General features: G+C 37.0%; 2 protein-coding genes across 4 annotated transcripts in view; one reads left to right on the top strand and one right to left on the bottom strand.

Annotated features, from left to right (window-relative positions):
* The window catches only part of LOC132806285 (syntaxin-7-like), a 51,031-nt gene extending 42,462 nt beyond the window's left edge, over window positions 1-8,569 (top strand). For all 3 annotated transcript variants that reach the window (XM_060821231.1, XM_060821230.1, XM_060821232.1), the window contains exons 8-10: window positions 3,656-3,728; window positions 6,885-6,967; window positions 7,638-8,569. In XM_060821231.1, the coding sequence (XP_060677214.1) occupies window positions 3,656-3,728; window positions 6,885-6,967; window positions 7,638-7,733 (252 nt within the window). In that variant the 3' untranslated portion in view covers window positions 7,734-8,569. The remainder of the gene's footprint in view (window positions 1-3,655; window positions 3,729-6,884; window positions 6,968-7,637) is intronic.
* Window positions 8,570-16,472: 7,903 nt separating this feature from the next.
* moxd1 (monooxygenase, DBH-like 1) overlaps window positions 16,473-21,166 on the bottom strand; it is a 91,554-nt gene continuing 86,860 nt past the window's right edge. Inside the window, exons 11-12 of the mRNA XM_060821228.1 lie at window positions 19,536-19,704; window positions 16,473-16,994 (exon numbers count right to left, since the gene is read on the bottom strand). Of these exons, the coding sequence (XP_060677211.1) occupies window positions 16,839-16,994; window positions 19,536-19,704 (325 nt within the window). The 3' untranslated portion in view covers window positions 16,473-16,838. The remainder of the gene's footprint in view (window positions 16,995-19,535; window positions 19,705-21,166) is intronic.

Raw genomic sequence — 21,166 nt, 5'->3', positions numbered from 1 at the left:
GAAGGACAGGTGAATTGCTGCTTCATCTGGAAAGTGTGTCAGGAGTGTAGGTTGGTCGCCCAGTCTACATTTTGTCTTCCCAATATGGAGGGCACCACACTGAGTAGCAAATACAATAAACTAAATTGATTGAAGTGCAGGTAAATCACTAGTGTGTCTGGGGTCTTGGTAAGGAGGAAGGAAGTAAAAAGCAGTTACGCTTTCTGCAATTGCATGGGAAGGTGCTGTGGGAAATGCAAACTTATCATCTGTTTGTTCTTTTCACTTACTGGGTATTCCTGCAGCTGTCACTAAAGTTGAAGATCATGTAGAAGTATGCAAAGTATCCATTTACCCGTCTTTCAATCCCAGATTGACAGAATGCGTGGACCTGGTTTCTGTACTTAACAGGAATTAGTATTTACTTCAAGTAAATAACCTCTACAGGGAAACATTTATGAACCATTGACATAAAACACTAATAGTTAAAAGTAACACACACACACACACACACACACACACACACACACACACACCTAAAAACAGCCTCTTTCACACTCATGTGCATGCATGCACACGAACAGAGACAAGTTTTATTAGAATGTGTTTTGGACAGACAAGCCTGTGAATGCTGTTTAGTGGTCTCTGTTCATAGGATTTTCTACAATTGTTTTTATGGTGTTCAGAATCCTGCTTCTCGGTGGTCTTCCTCAAATGATTTACTGGCTTATAGAATGTACAGAGGTTGGTTCACACTTATGACTCTGACTTAGTTACAGCTCTTGGGCTTGTCCAAAAGATTTGAAATTCTTGCTGTGTGTGTGGATGCGGATGGGGCCAGTCGAGTGGAAGAGAAAACTGACTGTAACACTGGTATAGAGAGTCTTTCAAGAGCAGGGAGAAAAGAGAAATGGAGTTGTAATCAGGACTAGCATAGTTGAGGGGACTGTATTCCCTTTGGCCGGGATTGAGAGTCCCGAGGGCTATGTTGCCCACCTTATGCCCAGGTTCGAAAGATCTCATCTGGGCTGCAGAGGAACTTGGAGCAGGAGGGGAAAGATACAGTTGTTGTGGTCACATAGGAACCAACGATATCAGTGGAAAGAGGTTCTGCTGAGGGAATATGAGTAGTTTGGGGCCAAATTAAAAAGCACAACTAAAGGTAGTAATCTCTGGATTACTATCCGAGCATTGTCGACCTTGTGCCAATTTGCCCAAGATTAACAAGCTCAAAGATTGGTATGGGAGAAATGGATTTGAATTCATAGTAAACTGGCATCAGTTTTGGGGAAGGAGGGAGCTGTTCTGGCTCCAGCTGAATTTGCTGGGACCAGAGTCATTGTAAATTGCATAACTACAGCTGTGGACAGGGCTTTAAATTAAATCAGAGGTGGGGGGGGAGGTTTCAGTTGCATAGAAAATTATGGAAAGAGTAAAAGGTGGGAAGGGCTCAGCACAAGTTAAGTTTCCACAATAAGTAATAGGACATGATTTGGAGGAGCCAGTGTTGGACTGGGCTGGACAAAGCTAAAAATCTCTCAATTCCAGGTTATGGTACAACAGGTTTATTTGGAGACACTAGCTTTCAAAGCGCTGCTCCTTCATCAGGTGGTTGTGAAGCAGGGTAGGGCAGTGTGTGTGCAAAAGGTCAGCAATCTAACTTGAGGCATAGCTGACGGGACAAAGAAGCGGAGCAGTCAACACAGGACTAAGGATGTTGTACTTAAATGCACACAGTATGTAATAAGGTAAACGAGCCTGTAGCGCAGATTGAAATTAGTGAGCTTGATGTTGTAGATATCTCAGGTGTATCTGAAAGGGCATCAGGACTGGCAACTCAATATCTAAGAATATGTCCTTTTGAAAGGACAGGCAGATGGTTTGGGGTGTTAGGGTTGGCCTTGTTTGTAAGAAATGAAATTAAGTCGATAGCAAGAAATAAGGTACAGTCAGAAGGCATAGAATATTTTTGGGTAGAGTTGAGGAACTGCAAAGGGAAAAAAGACCATAATGGGAGTTATGTACCAGCTTCCAAGCAGTAGTCAGGATGTAGGAAAGAAAATTACTATTACAATAAATATGGAGGACTTCAATATGCAGGTGGACTGGGAAAATCAGGTTAGCAGTCGACCTCAAAAAAAAATTTATGGACAAGGTGATTTTTTTTTGGAATAGCTTGTGGTAGAGCCCCATGGGGGAACAGAGAGTTCTGGTTTTGGTAATGTGTAATGAGGCAGACATGACTGAGGAGCTGAAGGGGAAGGGACCTTTTTGGTAGTGACCATAATATAATAGAATTGACCCTGCAGGTTGAGACTGAAAAGATTGAATCAAATGTAATGGTATTACAATTGAATAAAGGTAACTCCAAAGATATGAGGGAGGAACTGGCCAGTATGGATTGGAAGGGGAGCCTAGCAACTAAAATGATAGAGCAGCAATGGCAGGAATTTCTGGGGGCGTTATTCAGAAGATCTATCAGAAATTCATCCCAAGGAAGAAGAAAAATATTCAGGGAGGAGCCATGGCTGACAGGGGAAGTAAGGGACAGCATAAAAGCATACGATATCATAAAGATTAATAGAAGGCCAGAGGATTGGGAAGCCTATAACAACCAGCAGAGGATATCTAAAAAATGTAATGAGAAAGGAGAAGAACTATGAGTCTAAGCTAGCTAGTAATATAAAAGAACATTTGAAAGAGTATGTTTAAATATCTGAAAGGTAAGAGAGAGGCAAGAATGAACATTGGACCACTGAAAAATGAGGTTGGAGAAGTAGCAATGGAGAACAAAGAATGGTACTTTGCAACTATGTTCACAGTGGAAAACACCAGCATCATACCAGAATCAGAGGGTAGAGGTGAGTGTAATGGAAGAGATATCAAAGTTTCCACACACTCTAGTCATAGAGTCATACAGCACAGGAACTGACCTTTAAGTCCAAACAGTCCACACCCACCATGTTCCCAAATTAAACTAGTCCCACCTCCTGCACTTGGCCTATGTCCCTCCAAACCTTTCCTATTCATGAACTTATTCAAATGTTTTTAAATGTTGTAACTGTACCTGCATTCACCACTTTCTCGGGCAGCTCATTCCACACACAGACCACTTGTGTTTCAAATAGAAAAGTTGCCCCTCATGTCCTTTTGAAATCTTTCTCCTCTCACCTTCAAAATGTGCCCCCTAGTTTTCAACTTCCTCACCCTTGGGAAAAGACCCTTTTCACCTTATTTCTGCCCTTCGTGATTTTGTAAACTTCAATAAGGTCTCAACCTCCAACACTCCCGCAAAAAAAGTCCCAGGCTTATGACTACCCTGCCCGTATATAGAAACTATAGTCTGAGGAATACAATATATTCAAAGCAAATTATGTTAATTTTGTTGTAGACCGTGGAAATCTTCAAATATAAGTGTAGCAAATCTGAAAAGAAAATGCTTTTATTTATGCAATTATTGCATTTTTTTTTAGTTATGCAATAAAATCAGAAAATACTGACTTGAACTGCAAATTTAAAATGTAGATGTGGATCAGAAGGGAGAGGAACCTCTTAATCATAAATTCTCCAATTAGGGAACAGAAACTTTACACCACTAACTTTGCTGCAAATAGTGACTGGAACATTTCTTTTTATTTGTATAAGCTTGTTAAAAATAATTATCTGTTCATTTCAGTCTGATATCCTGGATATTAATGAAATATTTAAAGACTTGGGAATGATGATTCATGAGCAAGGAGATCTAGTTGGTAAGTATCTTGTGTTCCAATGGTGACCTTAGCTGTGCTACATTTATCCATCTTTGTTTTATTTCAGATGCTGAAATTTTAAAACTTCAATATGCTGTTGAGATTAACACTTTCTCTCAGAAATTTTGAGATGAGTGAATAGTTTATTGACTTTTCAGAAGTTAATTAAATGTATAATTGTGGTGCGGTGTGCATGCTTTCAGAAAAAATACATCAAGGTTTTCTTCCTGTTGTATAAGTTAGTGGATTGAATTGATTTGAATTTTATAACTGCCACAAAATACTTGAGTTGTGTCCTAACATTTTATGCAATTCCAGCGTAGTTTCCATGAGCTACATAATATTAGCTTGTTAAAATAGGATTAGATATTCTTTTGAATCAAAAAAATAGGAAAAGTGTGGTTAGTTGATGAGTAGAAAGCTGTTTTTGTATAGACAATGTGATCACTGAGTTAACAGAGGCTTAAGAAACTTGATCAATCATTTCTTCATGCCCAGAGATTGCAAATGCTTTTGACAAGTAACCTAGCAAAATTAAATGGAAAATACTGGTTTGGTGAATTATAATAGTAAATATTGTCAAAGTCATGATAGCAGGAAGCTAGCTGTGTAAAATATAATCAGACAATTCTTGGTGAATGTTTATTCATGTGGTGGTTTGTATGCATATTGTAAACAAATTTATTACTTATTTTCCCCAAAATAATGCCTTGTCAAAGTTTTTAAATCTATTGCAGTTTTAGATGACTGGTAGCTCCACAGGTTAGACCTTCCTGTCTGCGCTAATATAGCCTGCTGTCTCACATTGAGGGATAAATGCCTCACTCTGCACTAATATAGTCTGTTGCCTCACATTATGCCTCCTAGGCAGGTTTTTTCTGAGTTGTTTGCAAATTTATCAGCTGCTAGCTAACAATCGGATCATGGAAGTTGAATTCTTCTTTTGTTCAACATTTAAATTCCCATAAGCAATTATTGCCACATTGGAGTAGTGCCAAATTACCCTAAGGATACTGTCCCTTTAAGAAATTGCATTTATGTGAGTTCAAGATTTGGCTTTTTGCTTTCTGAAATATTTTCTGAAGACCTTTGCATTTGATAAACCAGTTGTGTTATCTCCAGTCTGCAATAGTTTCCCTCAGTTGTTCTAGTTAGTATTAATTCAAACTTTAGATGATGTCAGCTCTTTTCAGTGCCATTGGAAGCTGAACCTAGTTCAACTTCAAAGAGACTTCCAAATACAGTACTATCCATTCATTTTTGTTGACTTCTCTAAAGACAGTAATTTACTAAAAAGTTGCACACCAACTTCCATAATGTCCTTTAGTAAAGGGGAGGCTCCAGTGAATTTGCTGAATTGATCTCAGGATAGAAAACAGAGTTGTTGGTGGTGGTATGCAGCAAGTTGCTGAAATCAGCTGAGTATCTTCAACTTCCACAGCCTTTGTTTAAAATTTTTCTTTTTATTAAACTATGACACAATATTTTGAATTAGTGCTCCAGTGGTGCAGGATGTGCCACTAAAGTGCACACAATGTATGTACCTAGAGATTTTTCCAAAAATAGCAAAATAACAAGTGACTGTTAGGTTAAGTGAAACTTGTTTGTGCTGGTTAAAGGAAAAATATTGTCCAAGGAGTTGATGAGAAATCCTGGGACTTAACACTATGTTCAGTGGGTTGTTAACACCAATAAGTTTTGAATTAACACGTACCTCTACAGAGGCCTCATTATTTTAGGCTAATCACAGATTTGTTATTGTGCAGATGGAGGCTATTCAGCTCTTCATGTCTTCATTGAATCCCTGACCAATGTAACTATTTTTGCCTTTTCCTTGTAATCCTTCATTTAATCCCTTATTTGAATCTGTCCCCACCATACTTCCTAGCGATCCATTCCAAATCCTAGCAACTTGTTCATGAAAAAGTTTCTTTAAAACTCACCCCATTTTGCTTCTTTCACAAAACACTGAACTGTGTCATCTGATTCTTGATACTTTTGACAAGCGGGAACAGTTTATCCCAACCTCACCTGTCCAGACTTCTCATGATTTTGAAAACTCCTTATCAATTCTTGTCCTAGCTTTGTGTCCGAGGAAAACAGTCCCAACTTCTCCAATATTTCCTCAAAACTGAAGTGTCTCTTCCCTGGAATCATTCTCATACACATCCTTCTGAAAATGTGGCATCCAGAACCAGTATCTTCTGAAAAATCATCATCCTGTATGCTTCTGATAATGAATCCTAAAATGCTGAATGTATTATTGACAGCTCCCTATACCTGCTGTACCACTTTTAATGACTCACATTCATATGCACCCAAGTCTTTTTGCTCCTGCACCCAATTTAGGATTGTACAATTCTTTTTGTTTTTGAACCAAAGCGAATCACCTCACACTTTTTGTATTAAACTTGATCTGCCACGTATCAGCCCACTCCACCATTTCAGTCTTTTTGAGACTGCTGTCCTCTCAGTTCACATATTTCTCAAGTTTTATGTTGTCTGCAAACTATGGAGTTGTCCCCTGCACATCAAGATCTGGATCATTACATGCATCAGGAAAAGCAGGGGCCCCAGTATCAGCCCTTGGGGAAACTTCACTACGAATCTCCTTCCCTTCTTTAATGTTTAATTGTTTTTTTTACTTTCTGCTTCTTTTACTTCAGCTAATTTGGTATCCTTGTTGCTATTGTACCTTTTATCTTGTGACCATAAATTTCCTCTCAAATCTGTCAGTTGGTTTGTGGAAATCCATGTACACCGTATCAATAACTTTCCCCTCATCAGCCCACTCTGTTACCTCATCAAAAATCTCTAACAAGTTGGTTGGACTTGAGTTTTCCCTCATTAAACCCATGCAGAAGGTTTCTGAATCAGCTCACATTTTTCCATGGGACTAAGTCATTGTATCCTTTGTTATTGTTTATCGACCCACCCCACCTCCACCCACCACCGACCGATGATCACCATAATAAAGTGAATTCACGTGTGCCTTTTCCCTTTTTTTTCACACATTTGAAACTGTTAACTTCATTTTATTTACATGATTAAGGTAAGAAAATCTCAGTCTTAACTTGGAAGATAGTGAGACATTTATCTAGGATGGGAATTTGTTTTATTGAATTGATACTTCAATGTTGTTGCATGTTTCTGTAGATAGCATAGAAGCCAATGTGGAAACTGCTGAAGTACAAGTTCAGCAAGCAAGCCAGCAACTTAGCAGAGCAGCCGAATACCAGGTATTTTGTTAAGCTAAATAGAAGGTTACACGAGTTCGGTTTTCATTTCCTTCCTTGAGCTTACTCACAATGGTTGCAGGTAAACAACATCTTACTTTTAAAATTCTTCTTGTTTTAAAAAGCTTCTTGTTTTAAAATCCCATTAATGACTTTGCCCCTTTCTATTTCTCATAATCTTCAGTCACACAATCCTCAGAGATATCTATGCTCCTCTAATTCTAGCCTCTTGTTCATCACTAAACTTAATTGATCAGCCATTAGTGGCTATGCCTTCAATTGCCTCCAACTCTGATGTATCCTCCCTATCCTTCTCTAATGTAGTGTTTTCCTCCTTTAAAAAGACCTTTTTTAACCAGCTTTTTGTTTCTGGTGTAATATCTCCTTATGTGATTTAGCATCATATTTTGACTTCTGTTACTTCTGATAAGTGCCTTTGATTGTTTCATAACTTAAAAGCACAATGTGAATATAGATTTTTGTAGTTCACTTCATAGTTGATTAAATTGAATTGTTGAATTATTGCTTAATTATCATGTGACATGTAAAGATAATAGAGAGCTGCCTTTCTGTCTACTTGAGATCTATCTGTTGATGCACTTAAAGTATGTTTTTCTTTTTCTTCATTGTTTAGAAATAATTAGATTGACTGACTACATTTTTTTCCCCACAGCGCAAATCTCGTAAGAAGATGTTCATCCTAATCGTGGTATTGGTAATTTTAGCTGCAATACTAGGAGTCATTATCTGGGTTTCTGTGAAAAAATAAATTCAGATGATTTAGCATAGACATTGCACTCAAGTCATGGCATAACAATAAACATCAATAGAGTGAGAGGTTACTTACTGATGCCTAATACTTTAGTCCAATAAATAATTTAGAAAATTAAACAGATATTCAAAGTATGCTTTCTAGCAATATAATCAGAAAATGTAAATTATAAATTAAAATGCTGTGCTTTGCAAATTCAAATGTCACCAATTTAATAATACATATCGTTAAGTCTCTTGATGCTTGTAACAAAATGTCTTAGGAATTTTTTTTCCTCTGTACCAGGTTGCCATAATCTTAATCTTCAGGTTCTGCTGACGATTGTTGATTTTATTTTAGTTTTACCTAATTTCCAGGCAAAAGGCATTCCGATTGATAGAGGTATGCCTGGTCCAGTGCTGAATTGTTTTTCATTTTTTAAAATGGTGCCAGTTTAACCTCTTTTCTATTCCTGGTTGACTGCTGACACCTTTGGCCTTGTGCCTACCCATAATCACTAAATGATGTTAGAATGCACTCAGTTACATCAATAGTATCTATAGACTCCTTTCTTAAAAAGAAACTTGCAATTGTCTGGTGTTTGCAACATTTGCACTGAATAGATTTAGTCTGACTTTGTAACACATACGCCCCTTTGTATTGCGTGTAATCTTAATGAACAATGCAGAAAGGACTATATTTATATTCCCGGGGATGTATTATGCATTTTAATACAAATTGTGCCATTTTGAGATTGTATGCTTGCATATGGTTTTTCAGATTTGGATTAAAAAATTAGACTAGACTGTAGAACAAAATGCAAAAATGCTGCTTAAATAAACTATTTGTCAATATTGTTGTGTTATCCTTGTTTCCAAACAACTTTAGATGGCGTACCAGTTAGCGCGTTCATTAAATTATAATTTACTCAACGGTGGATACGTTTAAAAAATATGAAAATTGTATTCATTTGAATATTTAAATTCAAGTCATGTGGCTCAGGCCAGTTGCAAGCCTACAGTAAGGAAATTTGGAAGGAACGGTGAAAAGAATTGCTAATTGATAAGTAACTGATCTTATTTATCAGCCCTTAGTAAGAATTACATTGTCATCTGGTATTTATACAAGATACCAGAAAGTTAGCATTGTACTGAAACACCATTCCTCGATTTTGTTATTTTTACTGTAATATTCAGGTTCTCTTCAGAAATATTGCATTTATATATCTAATAAATGTTGAAAACCACCTTTAATAAAATTTAAAAGTCCAGTCTTTCATCATAGTACTTGATAATATCATATATGAAGCAAATTCCTGAATAATTTTCATGACAACTCAGACACTTGTAACATTTATGCTAAGGAGTTTTGAGAGGGAAAGGGATTCTATTGTTAACACATTGTTTCAAAAATATTGGCTTCCATTAGACTACCACCTGAGATTCTTGATTCCTGTTCCAGAATACATGTATACCTGCTCTTTTAAATATCTGGGCGGCACGGTGGCTCAATGGTTAGCACCAGGGTCCCAGGTTCGATTCCAGCCTCGAGCGACTGTCTGTGTGGAGTTTGTACATTCTCCCTGTGTCTGCGAGGGTTTCCTCCGGGTGCTCCGGTTTCCTCCCACAGTCCAAAGATGTGCAAGTCAGGTGAATTAGCCATGCTAAATTGCCCATAGTGTTAGGTGCATTAGTCAGAGGAGAAATGGGTCTGGGTGGGTTACTCTTCGGAAAGTCGGTGTGGACTGGTTGGGCCGAAGGGCCTGTTTCCACACTGTAGTGAATCTAATTTTAAAAAAATGTTTTATCGCATTTGGTGTCCTCCATGACAATCTCCAAAGCCTGTTCATTTTCTTAAAAAGTAGTTGTTTGGGAGCTATGTCAGTTAAGTCATTTGGCACCTATAATCTCAAATTCTCAAACACGATGGTGCATGTATGGAATGAGCTGCCAGTGGATGCATTTAAAAGGCATCTGGATGGGTATATAAATAGGAAGAGTTTAGAGAGATGTTGGGAAATGGGACTAAGATTAATTTAGGACATCTGGTTTTCATAGACGAGTTTCCATGCTGTACAACTCTGATTCTAAATGCTAGCCTTCAACTGGAGGGTAGTTGAAAAGTATCATATTAAGCAATATGCTAAGAGATTAGGGAAATAATTTCATTACTTCAAAAAAAATCAAAACCATTGATTATTTACAACATGTATGGATTGATTTATTTTCAATGTCAGGGATCAAATTCCAATTAAAAAGGCAGTTGTTTCCCCCAAGGATGGAATATATCCAATAGATTTATTTATTATTATTTTAAAGTGTCATGAACTTTAATAATTTATTCATGTGCACTGCTTGTTCTCATTTTTGACAACTCAAAGTTGGCATGAAATATCCAGATTTCAATTTTCTGTAACTGTTCTACAACAGTAAAGTATGAAAACAAACATAATTGATTTCCTTGAGTTGTTAGTGTTGGATAGTAAATTGCTACATTTATCAGATGATCAAACAAAATAAGGGTTAAGTCTATCAATCTTAAAGGGCTGGTAAAAGATGGTAAAATCTGTTTCCAATGTTGTAACCTCCCTCCTAAGCAGTACAGTTTGTTATCGTCTATGTGAAGAAGTTGACCCTGTTAATTTAATTTCCACCGAAATGTCACCTGTTAAAATCTTGACATATGATTTAAAGAATAAGTCTGAACACCAAGTGATTAGCCGACAGAACTATACCACAAGATTTCATGAAAATAAAATAAAGAACTGCAGGTGCTGATTATCTGAAACAAAAACAGAAAATTGTTGGAGAAACCCAGAAGGTCTGGCAGCAGCTATGGACAGAAAGCAGAGTTAATGTTGCGATTGCAATGACCCTTTTTCAGAAACATTAAACTGTCTTCTCCAGCAATTTCTGTTTTTTTTCAAGATTGTATGTTTAACAAAAATAAACAATTAAGCAAAGTTAGCAACACCAACTGTGGCTAATAATGATTTGTACTTGAATATCCGTTCTACCCTTGTCTTATAAATCTTGAAGATGAAATTACTTTTCCTAGAGCAATCCAAAAGGTATACCACAGTCTTCTTGAATTTAATTTAATTGTTCTTGGTATTGCAGCTATTCCTCAACGTGTACATTACATAGAGTTCCATCCATTTGCTTTTGGCTAAATAATCAAGCACTTGTCCTTGAAGATCTTGTGACCTGACACTTTAGAGCCTTGCTAATTTTCAACATAACGCTAATAGTTTTTAACACCCCTCCCCACCCACAGCTTTGGAGCAGTTTTTTCTAATTCCATTCCAAAGAGCTTTGTGAGGGCCACTACTGAGTTTTTCCACTAGCTTCAGGTTAGAGTATTTCAGCTCTTTTATTTCTCCCTCAAAATCCAATTGAAATGCCTGTAAGGGCAATGAGATCTGCACATGGTTCATTTGAGGGAGAAATGCAGATTAGCTACTTCTTATAATTCCAAAGATTTCCTTGATTTTAGGAAGTTCTATGAATAACTTCTGTTGGTAACAACATTGGACAAGGCTTCTAAGACTTATTAGTAGCATTACGTATTTAAGTCTTACCTTTTTAACTCTGGCCACCTTGAGTCAATGTGGCTCCAGACTTACTGTTAATTGCTTTGGGTTTATCATTTAACTTTCATTGAAAAGTTCCAGTTCTCAAACCATAAGTTATATTCCTAAAAGTTATATCCTAAAATGTATAAATTGTGAACCAGATTTTTCCAACTCATTAGATATTCATGCCAGTGTCTAAGGTTCAATGCCACTAAACTTCCAGTTAAAATTGGTAAAATGTGTTGTAAACTTTGAACAGTGCTGGATAATAATTTCCTTTCTTACACATTCAGTCCTTGATCTGAGAGTTGATTAAGTAAGTCAGGCAGATGAAATATTCTGTTAAATTCCTTGGCTTGGCTGGGTTTTTTTTTGCATTCCAGAAATCCTAGGAGATTATTAATGCTATAACCCGATGTACTGTGTGATCCTTTATTGAAAGGACAAAGCACAAATCGTATTGCCATTGATCTAAACAAAACTTTATTCCTTAGTCAGCCATTTTAGGCAGGCAAACGCAGATGAACATTTTAACTGGAATCATCCACAATTTAAAACTTTGCTTTGTATTTACTGTGTTTATGTATTTGCCTGTATTGGTTGAAATGAGACAAAGTGTCTCCATCGTTACATCAGTGTGTCTGCATCAACATCTGTGTTAATTGATGCTGAGCGATAAATAAAGGACACTTTGATTAACTAATCTTTTAAGGTGATATCAATTGTCCTGATAATTTGGAGCTTCCCACAGCTTGGACATTACTTCAGCAACTCAAATGTGACCCTGGTTCAAGTCAGCACAAGATTGCTTTCATGTTCTTCTTCGGATGCTCGCTATTCTATAACTCGCCCTTAAGATCACAAACCTACCACAGAACAGATGATAATCTATTGGGCATTAGACATGGGGTAAAAGATTGATAGAGCAATTCACCTCAAATATCAGTCAAAGTAACTTGTACCAATGACATGGGGAACTTCGTGGACCATACAATTTGCAATAGTCTTTTATTGGTTTTGATTCTCTTTGGTGATCCTGTCTAAAATAGATTCGAATAGCTAAGATTATGAAGAAATTTCAGCCATGAGGTCTATTGCTCCCACTTACAACATGCTTCCAGGCATCACAATATAGTTGGTATTTGCTGGAAGTAAGTGCATTAGTAATAGAGGTTTTCCAATGGCAGGAGATGACCTAATAGCATTCTTTTGCAGGAATTGATCTCTGTCAAAGTGCTTTATCCAATAATTGAATTAAGTAGACAAAAATGTAAGCTATGCACGTTCACAATTGTGTAAACTGATATTTGTGATCATACAAAAATTAAGTGTAGAAAGTGAATTGAATTCCAGGATGAGAATTTTTTAATAACAGTATTACTTCTCTCTTCCATTTGAATCACAAAATTGCTTTTGTTTTTAGCTAATGTTACATAAGTGAAAATTGGATCATTACCACTTGAGTGCCCTAAGTTGCTATAGCCTTCGAAGTGAAATTTAAGGCACTCTTAACAGTTATTTAATTTTTGTGGTGCAAATATCATAGGCAAACCATTCATTGGCTAACAGTTTTATCTTTTGCCAGTATAATATTGCATTGAGGGTTTGGATTAGTTCATTTGGCTGGACGGCTAGTTTGTGATGCACCAGGTTGAGGTTACTGTGAAGGATTCTCCTTCTCAAACTTTCCCCTCCGGGTTAAACCAGCACCAGCCATCTGTCTTCGTTGAGAGAGCAGCCCTAAGATCTGTTAAGGCTATAGTGATTTTACCTTAATTTGTCCCAGCTTTTCTTCAGAGAAATAAAGGGTCATTTCACCAACTTCCTGGTCAGACCTCAATTGGCATTATACTTTGCAATTAAATCCAGAAGATAACTATTGCAACATTTTAAAATTAATCCTAACAGTTGATGATTTGGCAATCTTGTGGGCCTTTCTTAACATGTCCTACTATGCTATATAGGTGATAGCAGAATGCCTACTAAGTAATTGATACTTTTTCTTTAACTCGTAGACATTCTCATTAAAATGAACTACATTAGCAATATACTACAATCCAACCAATTCATTGTTATTGGCAGCAGGGTGAAATTTAAGAAATGTTTTGGTTTAGATTGCAGCCAAAATGAAATAGCAGAACAATGTGATTTCTGGGTCAAGTATATGTAGGCGATTGTGTGTGATAATTCATATCTACAGTCATGATATTTTCATAAAATCTCAGTGTAATTATGCATCATTTTAGGAATTGAAATTCTACAAAGTCGTGTCTAAGTCACACGTCTAAGTCTCTGAATTTTGATTTCTGCAATCTATTTGTTTTAACTCAATTTTATGATTAAATTGTTTACACTCTAGTTTTTTCATGCAATTATGTATTTGTTTTCCAAATTAAACAAATTGATGATCTAAAATTCTTGTTTCTTTTGTTCTGAAGGTGTTTGGCAATATGCCTAATATTGCATTTGTCAGTACCACAGAAACCCTGTTCTTCAGTGTTAAAGGTATAAATGTTTTCCATTGGGTCTCCATTTAATAGGTCTCTTGTGTGTTAGATGTTTTGTTATAATTTCCTAGGTTAGTTAATTTTGACCTTAAATTCTCTGGAGTTACCACATTGGTGAAAATTCCATTTGTTAGGTGCATTCCCAAATGCTCAAAGAATGAAAAGTGATTTAAAAAACTTTTTTTGTATTTGCATTGATATCAATTAGTAAGTTTTCTTCCATGCATAAAGATGTACTTTTGTATTGACATGATCAGTTTAAAACGATCAACATATTGTCCCTTTTGGGAGCTGTGTACAAACAAACTGATCCCATTAAGTTAAAAATTTACCACAGTGTATTTCTTAGTCACAGGAAAATTCAGCTGTGTTCGTATAGGATCATGCATTTCTTCATAAACATATGGTAGCTAAAAATATTAACTGCAGATGTGTGATGTATCCATGTGAATGTTGAAATCTAAGGATCATTTCCAGGACCCTTTTAAGTTCTTGGTTCAACTAGCAATTCTTACTAAACACAATGCATCTTCCTGGTTTGTATGGATTATTATTGTCAAAATTATTAACTGAACAATTGAGCAGCTGCCTTTTTACCACTGTTCTTGCAGCCATCCAAGGTACATCGTAGATAAGTCATCATCAGTGTATGGTGCTGACCAGAAAGGATTTTCAAAGTTTATAAATAGATCTAAAGATTTGTTCACAGCTCATCAGTACGTTTCAGATAAATGATTATTGGCACTGTCGTTAGAAACAGAAATAGGAGGTGTCCCACTATTTAGCGTTATCATGGCCGATCATCCATGTTGGAGCCCTCTTCCTGCATTCTTCTCATACCTGCTCATCCATTTAGCTGTAAGAACCAGATCAAACTTGTTGAACATTCAATATTTTGGCTGCAATTGCTTTTTGTGGCAGAGAATTCCACAGGCGAATTGCTATCTGCATAAAGAAATTTCTCATCTATCCCAATGGCCCACTCATATCCTTAAATATGATCCCTGATTCTGGCATCCCTGGTCATTGGAAATATGCTTCCTTTTTTTAATCTGTCTAGTTCCAAGACCATAAAACATAGGTGCACAGGTAAGCTATTAACTCACTGAACCTGCTTAACCATTAGATGAGATCATATCTGATCTGATAATCATCAACTCCAATTTCCTGCCTTTTTCACTAACTTTTGATTCCCTTACAGATTAAAAAGTCTATTTATCTCAGTCTGAATATAGTTAATTATCTAGCTAAACAATTCACAGATCTACAACCCGCAGAAGAGATTGTTCCTCCTCTCGGTCTTAAATGTGACCTTTTAATCGGAAATTACATACACCTCTGGTCCTCGACATTATCTCGGTGTGGCGCAGGAATAATATCAACCAGGGAGGAGTCCAATCTACAATCTCCTGATCTGTTGTTGGATGTGTTAGCTATTGTACCATTTCATAATTTTCTATGAGATTTCCCACCACCACCCCATTCTTCTAAACTCCAGTGAATATAATCCTAACTGTTCCAGTCTCTCATCTGTTCTACCATTTTAGGAATCAATCATGGTAAGCCTTTGTTGTACACCCTGTGCAACCAGAACACCCATCTTCGGGTTGGGAGTAATATACAATTTGTTAATTCTCTGAATAGTACATTGGATTTTTTTTTATGTTCAACTTGCATCTCTGACACTGATCCAGATTAATTTCTAAGTTAACTTTGATTGAAGTAAGTAATCACACAATGATCAGCCAAATACAGATATTTTTGTTAATGTATACAGCCACCTCAGGTGATCTATGTAGATTGTAATATCAGTGATTGCCTGATGGTACAACCGTGATATTCTTGTTCCTAAATCAGATGCTAAATAATCAACTCGGCAGATCTCTTTCTGATGTACTTCAGGCAAGGTCAGAGAAGTATGGCCAATTTTCCAGTGGGAGATCAATTCTGAACAGTGTCTCAGTATTAGTAGTACCAGTGACAAATCAATTCATACTTGTTGTTTGATTGTTTGCAATATCAATTATCCAATATCTAATAGAGTCATAGAGATGTACAACATGGAAACAGACCCTTTGATCCAACCATGCCGACCAGATATCCCAACCCAATCTAGTCCCACCTGCCAGCACCTGGTGCTTATCCCTCCAAACCATTCCTATTCATATACCCATCCAAATGCCTCTTAAATGGTGCAATTGTACCAGCCTCCACCACATCCTCTGGCAGCTCATTCCATATACATACCACCCTCTGCGTGAAAAAGTTGCCCCTTAGGTCTCTTTTTATATCTTTCTTGTCTCACCCTAAACCTATGCCCTCTAGTTCTGGACTCCCCAACCCCAGGGAAAAGACTTTGCCTATTTACCCTATCCATGCCCCTCATAATTTTGTAAACCTCTATAAGGTCACCCCTCAGCTTCCGACGCTCCAGGAAAAATAGCCCCAGCCTCTCCCTGTAGCTCAGATCCTCCAACCCTGGCAACATCCTTGTAAATCTTTTCTGAACCCTTTCAAGTTTCACAACATCTTTCCGATAGGAAGTATTCCTAAATTATGGGAATATTAACTATGTTCTCCATGCTTTTTCGCCGTTAAACTAGTCAGTGTGTATCACACATCCTGGAGTAATTTGTGCACAATCTTGTGTTAATTATAGAAAAAAAAACTAGGAAATTTTGGCTCACAAACATGTATTTTATTTTATTTGTCAAGGAAAATTTAAAATACAGCTGTGAAACACATGATAGTCATGGTGATGTCATCCTTTCCAGGAGGAAAAAGGCCCTAATTCACAACATCTGGCAGCACTCTTGTTTCTGAAGAGATTCTTGTCTTTTAATAAAAACAGAAACATGGTAATGCTTGACCAGTCCCAAGATTCATTGAAATGATAATGCAAAAATGTTTATCAAAATTGTAACTTATAATTTTGAAAGGGATTATCTTTCAAAGATGAAAGTGATTTGACAGTGCAAATTCAATTTCAGCATAGAGTTTAAAAGTGAAAATGTATAGTACGCTTAAGTTTATACAAAAAAATTAGATTCCTGTAGCAAGAACAATATGTAAGATTAATGAAAAAAGTACAGGGAGTGGATCTGAATACTGCCAAGCTGTTCGACAGGTAACTGGCTCCATTTCCGATTTTGGTTCCCAAGGATTCAGTGATGGTGGTGATACTGGTATGCCATGTACCTATATTTAAAAAAAAAAGGACCTTTTACAAATCTCTGACCATGGAAAATATTGTTCTACACAGACCTTAACAGGAAAATCTGGAGCACAAAATTGCAAGTATTTCTGTGATGCTGCAACTATGCTATGAGCCAAAATAGGTTAACCAGTTGGCTATTGGCAATGATCAAAAATCACAACATCAGGTTATAGTCCAACGGGTTTATTTGAAAACACTAGCTTTCAGAGCACTGCTCTGAACAACACTAGCACATCCACATCACTGGCAATGATGCTATTATTAATTAGCTTACTTCAAGGACAGGAAAGGTTTAAGGCACACTGTGATAGCTGTGTGGCAATAGTCATTCTTGAATAAAGTTGGTAATCTTTGGAATTGAACTTTTCTGCAGGTATAGTCATCACTCAACTGCCATTCTTATATTGAAATGACTTACTAAATAATGCCAATCTATGCAAATCCACCGATCAGTTCAGGAGGGTTAGAACTACAGGCAAATAGCATGATTTGGATTCTAGCAACATTTTAAAAAACTGATCACCATTATACTATGCTATTTCATATGAAAGGAAATGTGGTTGTTGTCAAAGACTGGATTTTAGCTATTTTGTACTGATGAGATGCAGTTAGGCTGTTGCCTCCTCATTCAGCTGAATGGAAATAACGGCAATATTACTGTATTTATATTTTCAGCTAAAAAATTCTGGTAAGTTGACTTGTGATAATGAAGTGCAACTTGTGGAGGTGATGGTTGGGCAGATTCTCTGGCCACAAGTCTCAGAAAGCCAAATCAGTCCTTGCCATTATTAAAAACATTTGTAAACAAGCAGGTTATCTTGAATTTCTCAATTACAAGATGAGCCACTCTGAGCAGTAGAGGCAAAACACTGGAAAAATTAGTCTTAATCAAGATTTGAACTAAACCTTGCCACTTGTATCAATTTAAAATTGTCAGCACAACTATTATTTCTATTTTTAATATAACATTACTTGGTCAATGAGCATCGAAGGCACACGTGGGCATCTCTCATTTTTGAGTGGTCCCAGATTAAGGAAAGGAGGGATCCAGACAGAGTTCTTGTCTGGCTAATAAAGAATATGTACACGAACAAATGGAAACTTTGTGCACAGAGATTGGGGTAAGAGGCAACATTTCGATACTCTCACAGGTATACCAAAATACTGCTGATGCTTGAGTAGTGCAATCTGTAGGCGGTCAGTGATAGATTGAGTAATCTTCCTGTTGCTGGTCCAACTAGGACCATCAATAAACATGAACCAGAGGTGCTTCCTGGGATTTAACAAACAGAAATCCAATATCCAGTATCAGCTTTCTCCCTCCATATTACACTAAGAAGTCAGGAAGTGAAAACAGCTAGTTTGTGTCTGAATACTGAGCCTGCATAGTGGCTGACATTGATTAAATCTTACATCATCATATATATCATCTTGGCACAAGGCTGGAATGCAGTGATAGCTTCTAATTTCTGCAATGTGACCTTTAGATCTAACAATCTATCCTTGCACTGTTTCAGCTAAATGCTTCTCTTTGGTAACTCCAGCTAAAAGCACATCAGGTTCCACATTGTATGATGCCCCACTCGACCTACAACCACCTCTCTCAACAGCCTTGGTCTTGGCCAGCTACATGTAACATACCCAGTATTGAGAACGAAAGGAAATTTTCCCTTTAATATTAGGAATTTGGAAGTAATTGCCTTCAAAGTTCTCCACAAATTCTGTTCCTGTGCTCATGTCTGATTCCTCTTGCTGACACTAAGGGTGAACCAGACAATTTCAATTTTGGCATCCTATTTGAATCTGATTTGTAAAACAGATCTTTACCAATGTGTAAAGAGCTGTATAGGACATATTGCAATAGTTTTACTGCTGTACACCAGGTTAATTTGCCAATTGATGGACTTTATTAGGAATGAGTCTCATTTCAATGTATTAGAAGTTTAGTATGGACTACAACCCTTCCTGTAACTGTTTACTTAAACTATAAATCTGCTTTATGGCTGCAATATCTAATTGCCTACAGTGAATAGCCTGAAAAAGTTTGACAATTCATCCTATTTCTGTTTAAATCTTACATAAATATGAAAGAGCAAAATGTCTTCAAAGTATCAAACATTATTTTCTGAATTTCATTTTGACACATCTTTAAATGTAGATTTTTTTTTAGATTAGACTTACAGTGTGGAAACAGGCCCTTCGGCCCAACAAGTCCACACCGACCCGCCGAAGCGCAACCCACCCATACCCCTACATTTACCCCTTACCTAACACTACGGGCAATTTTAGCTTGGCCAATTCACCTGACCTGCATTTTTGAATTGTGGAAGGAAACAGGAGCACCCGGAGGAAACCCGCGCAGACACAGGGAGAACGTGCAAACTCCACACAGTCAGTCGCCTGAGTCGGGAATTGAACCCGGGTCTCAGGCGCTGTGAGGCAGCAGTGCTAACCACTGTGCCATAGTGACATTGCGCTGCACCACAACCTCCCCATACTCAGAGTCAGTAATTTATACTTACGTGCCATTCCTCTTCGTTATGCTTAGAACATCTAACATTCATTTCAATGCTGTGTACAAGGCTGTTAAATTCTCTTCCTTTCTTCCTAGACCATTGAAATTTATTCATGGCTTCAGTGAAGGAAAGGTCCTTATATTTCTTGGGACTTTTGATGATAAATGGCCACGTCCTTGATGCAGAAAATAAATATTTCAAAATGAATTGTGCAACACTGTTTCTCTATTAGAGTCACCAGATTCATACAGCACAGAAACAGACCGTTCAATTCAATTAAGTCATGCCCAATAGGCATCACAATCTGACCTAATCCCATTTGCCAGCATTTTGTTGTAGTTTAGTAGAAATTGGATAAAATCCATTTCCAATCCAATGTCTGATTATATTAGTCAGTTTTCCTTTCTGGTAATTCACTAGATTAATCTATTGGAAGAAACAGTTCATGTTAAATCATATAAAAAAACAACAACTGGAAAGCATTTCAGCTCTTGCTTGCAAATATTACTGATGAATTTTAAAATTAGACCAATTGGTTACAAAATTTATTTCCTCACATCAAATGTAATTTATTCAATTTGTACACAGAAATAAGATTCTTCCATTTCTTAAGAACGAGTCTGCAGAAATCATATTCTTAAGTGGTTTGTGCCATTGTAGATGTTTTTTTTCTCTCATTTTAGGAGCAGCACATTGTTACTCCTGTCTGAGTGATTTGTTAGACCATTTCCCAGTCAACTATAATGCTATAGATCTGAAGCCACACACAGACCACAATGGGTAAATATAACAGATTTCCTACCCAAGGCACTGGTGTACCAGATACGCTTCTGACACAAATCTGGCACTTTTGTGATTATTGCTCCTTTTTTGCTTTTTATTCCAGATTTATTCAACTAGTTGAATTTAAATTTCTTTACTGGCATTCTAGGGATTTGAACTCATGATTCCAGATCATTATCTAAGCCTTTGGATTAAATATAAGGCTTTGCTACACTTGCATCTGTGCAAGTTTGAATCTGGTGTTTTCTATTCTGCTGTCGAAATCATAACTCACTATTTTGTCACTCAATTCAGCTGTTTCGCTACCAAATGGCCAAAGCTCAATCTTCCTCCTTTTCTTGCAAATAACAGAACTCGTGCTCTTCATTACCTCACTAGTATATTGAATTTTTTTTCTGATGGCTTGCCACAAGTTTCCATTTTCTTTGTGTCTTGCATAAAGGGCCTGCCTTTGACCTAGGATGCTCGCAGCTTTTGGAAGCTCGGGTTCTTTTGTTAGAAGAAAATTCATAATTTCTAGCACAGTTCCATTCTGGATTTTGTGTCAGGTATGGAGCTGGAGTTTTGCAGCAGATTTCGGAACCTTACCTTCACACTCAAATGGGGGTCAGAAGCCTGACTGATTGACGAACAGTTAGTCATCTGTGATTTTGACTGAATAGGTCAGTGACTAGCAAGATGACATGGTTACTGTCCAATTAAAGACAAGGGATAGATGAAACCCCAGCTCAGTAGGAGTAGAGGTTGGTCTTGCAAAATAAGACATTGTGCTGCAAGTCAGAGGTCCATTTTCCAATATTTTAAAATTTAACTCAAAGTATTTCTTCCACATGGTGGTTTATGAGTGCATCTGG

Source organism: Hemiscyllium ocellatum, chromosome 3 (genome assembly GCF_020745735.1).
Source record: "Hemiscyllium ocellatum isolate sHemOce1 chromosome 3, sHemOce1.pat.X.cur, whole genome shotgun sequence".
NCBI classification, from domain to species: domain Eukaryota; kingdom Metazoa; phylum Chordata; class Chondrichthyes; order Orectolobiformes; family Hemiscylliidae; genus Hemiscyllium; species Hemiscyllium ocellatum.
This window is presented reverse-complemented; position numbering and strand designations above follow the sequence as displayed.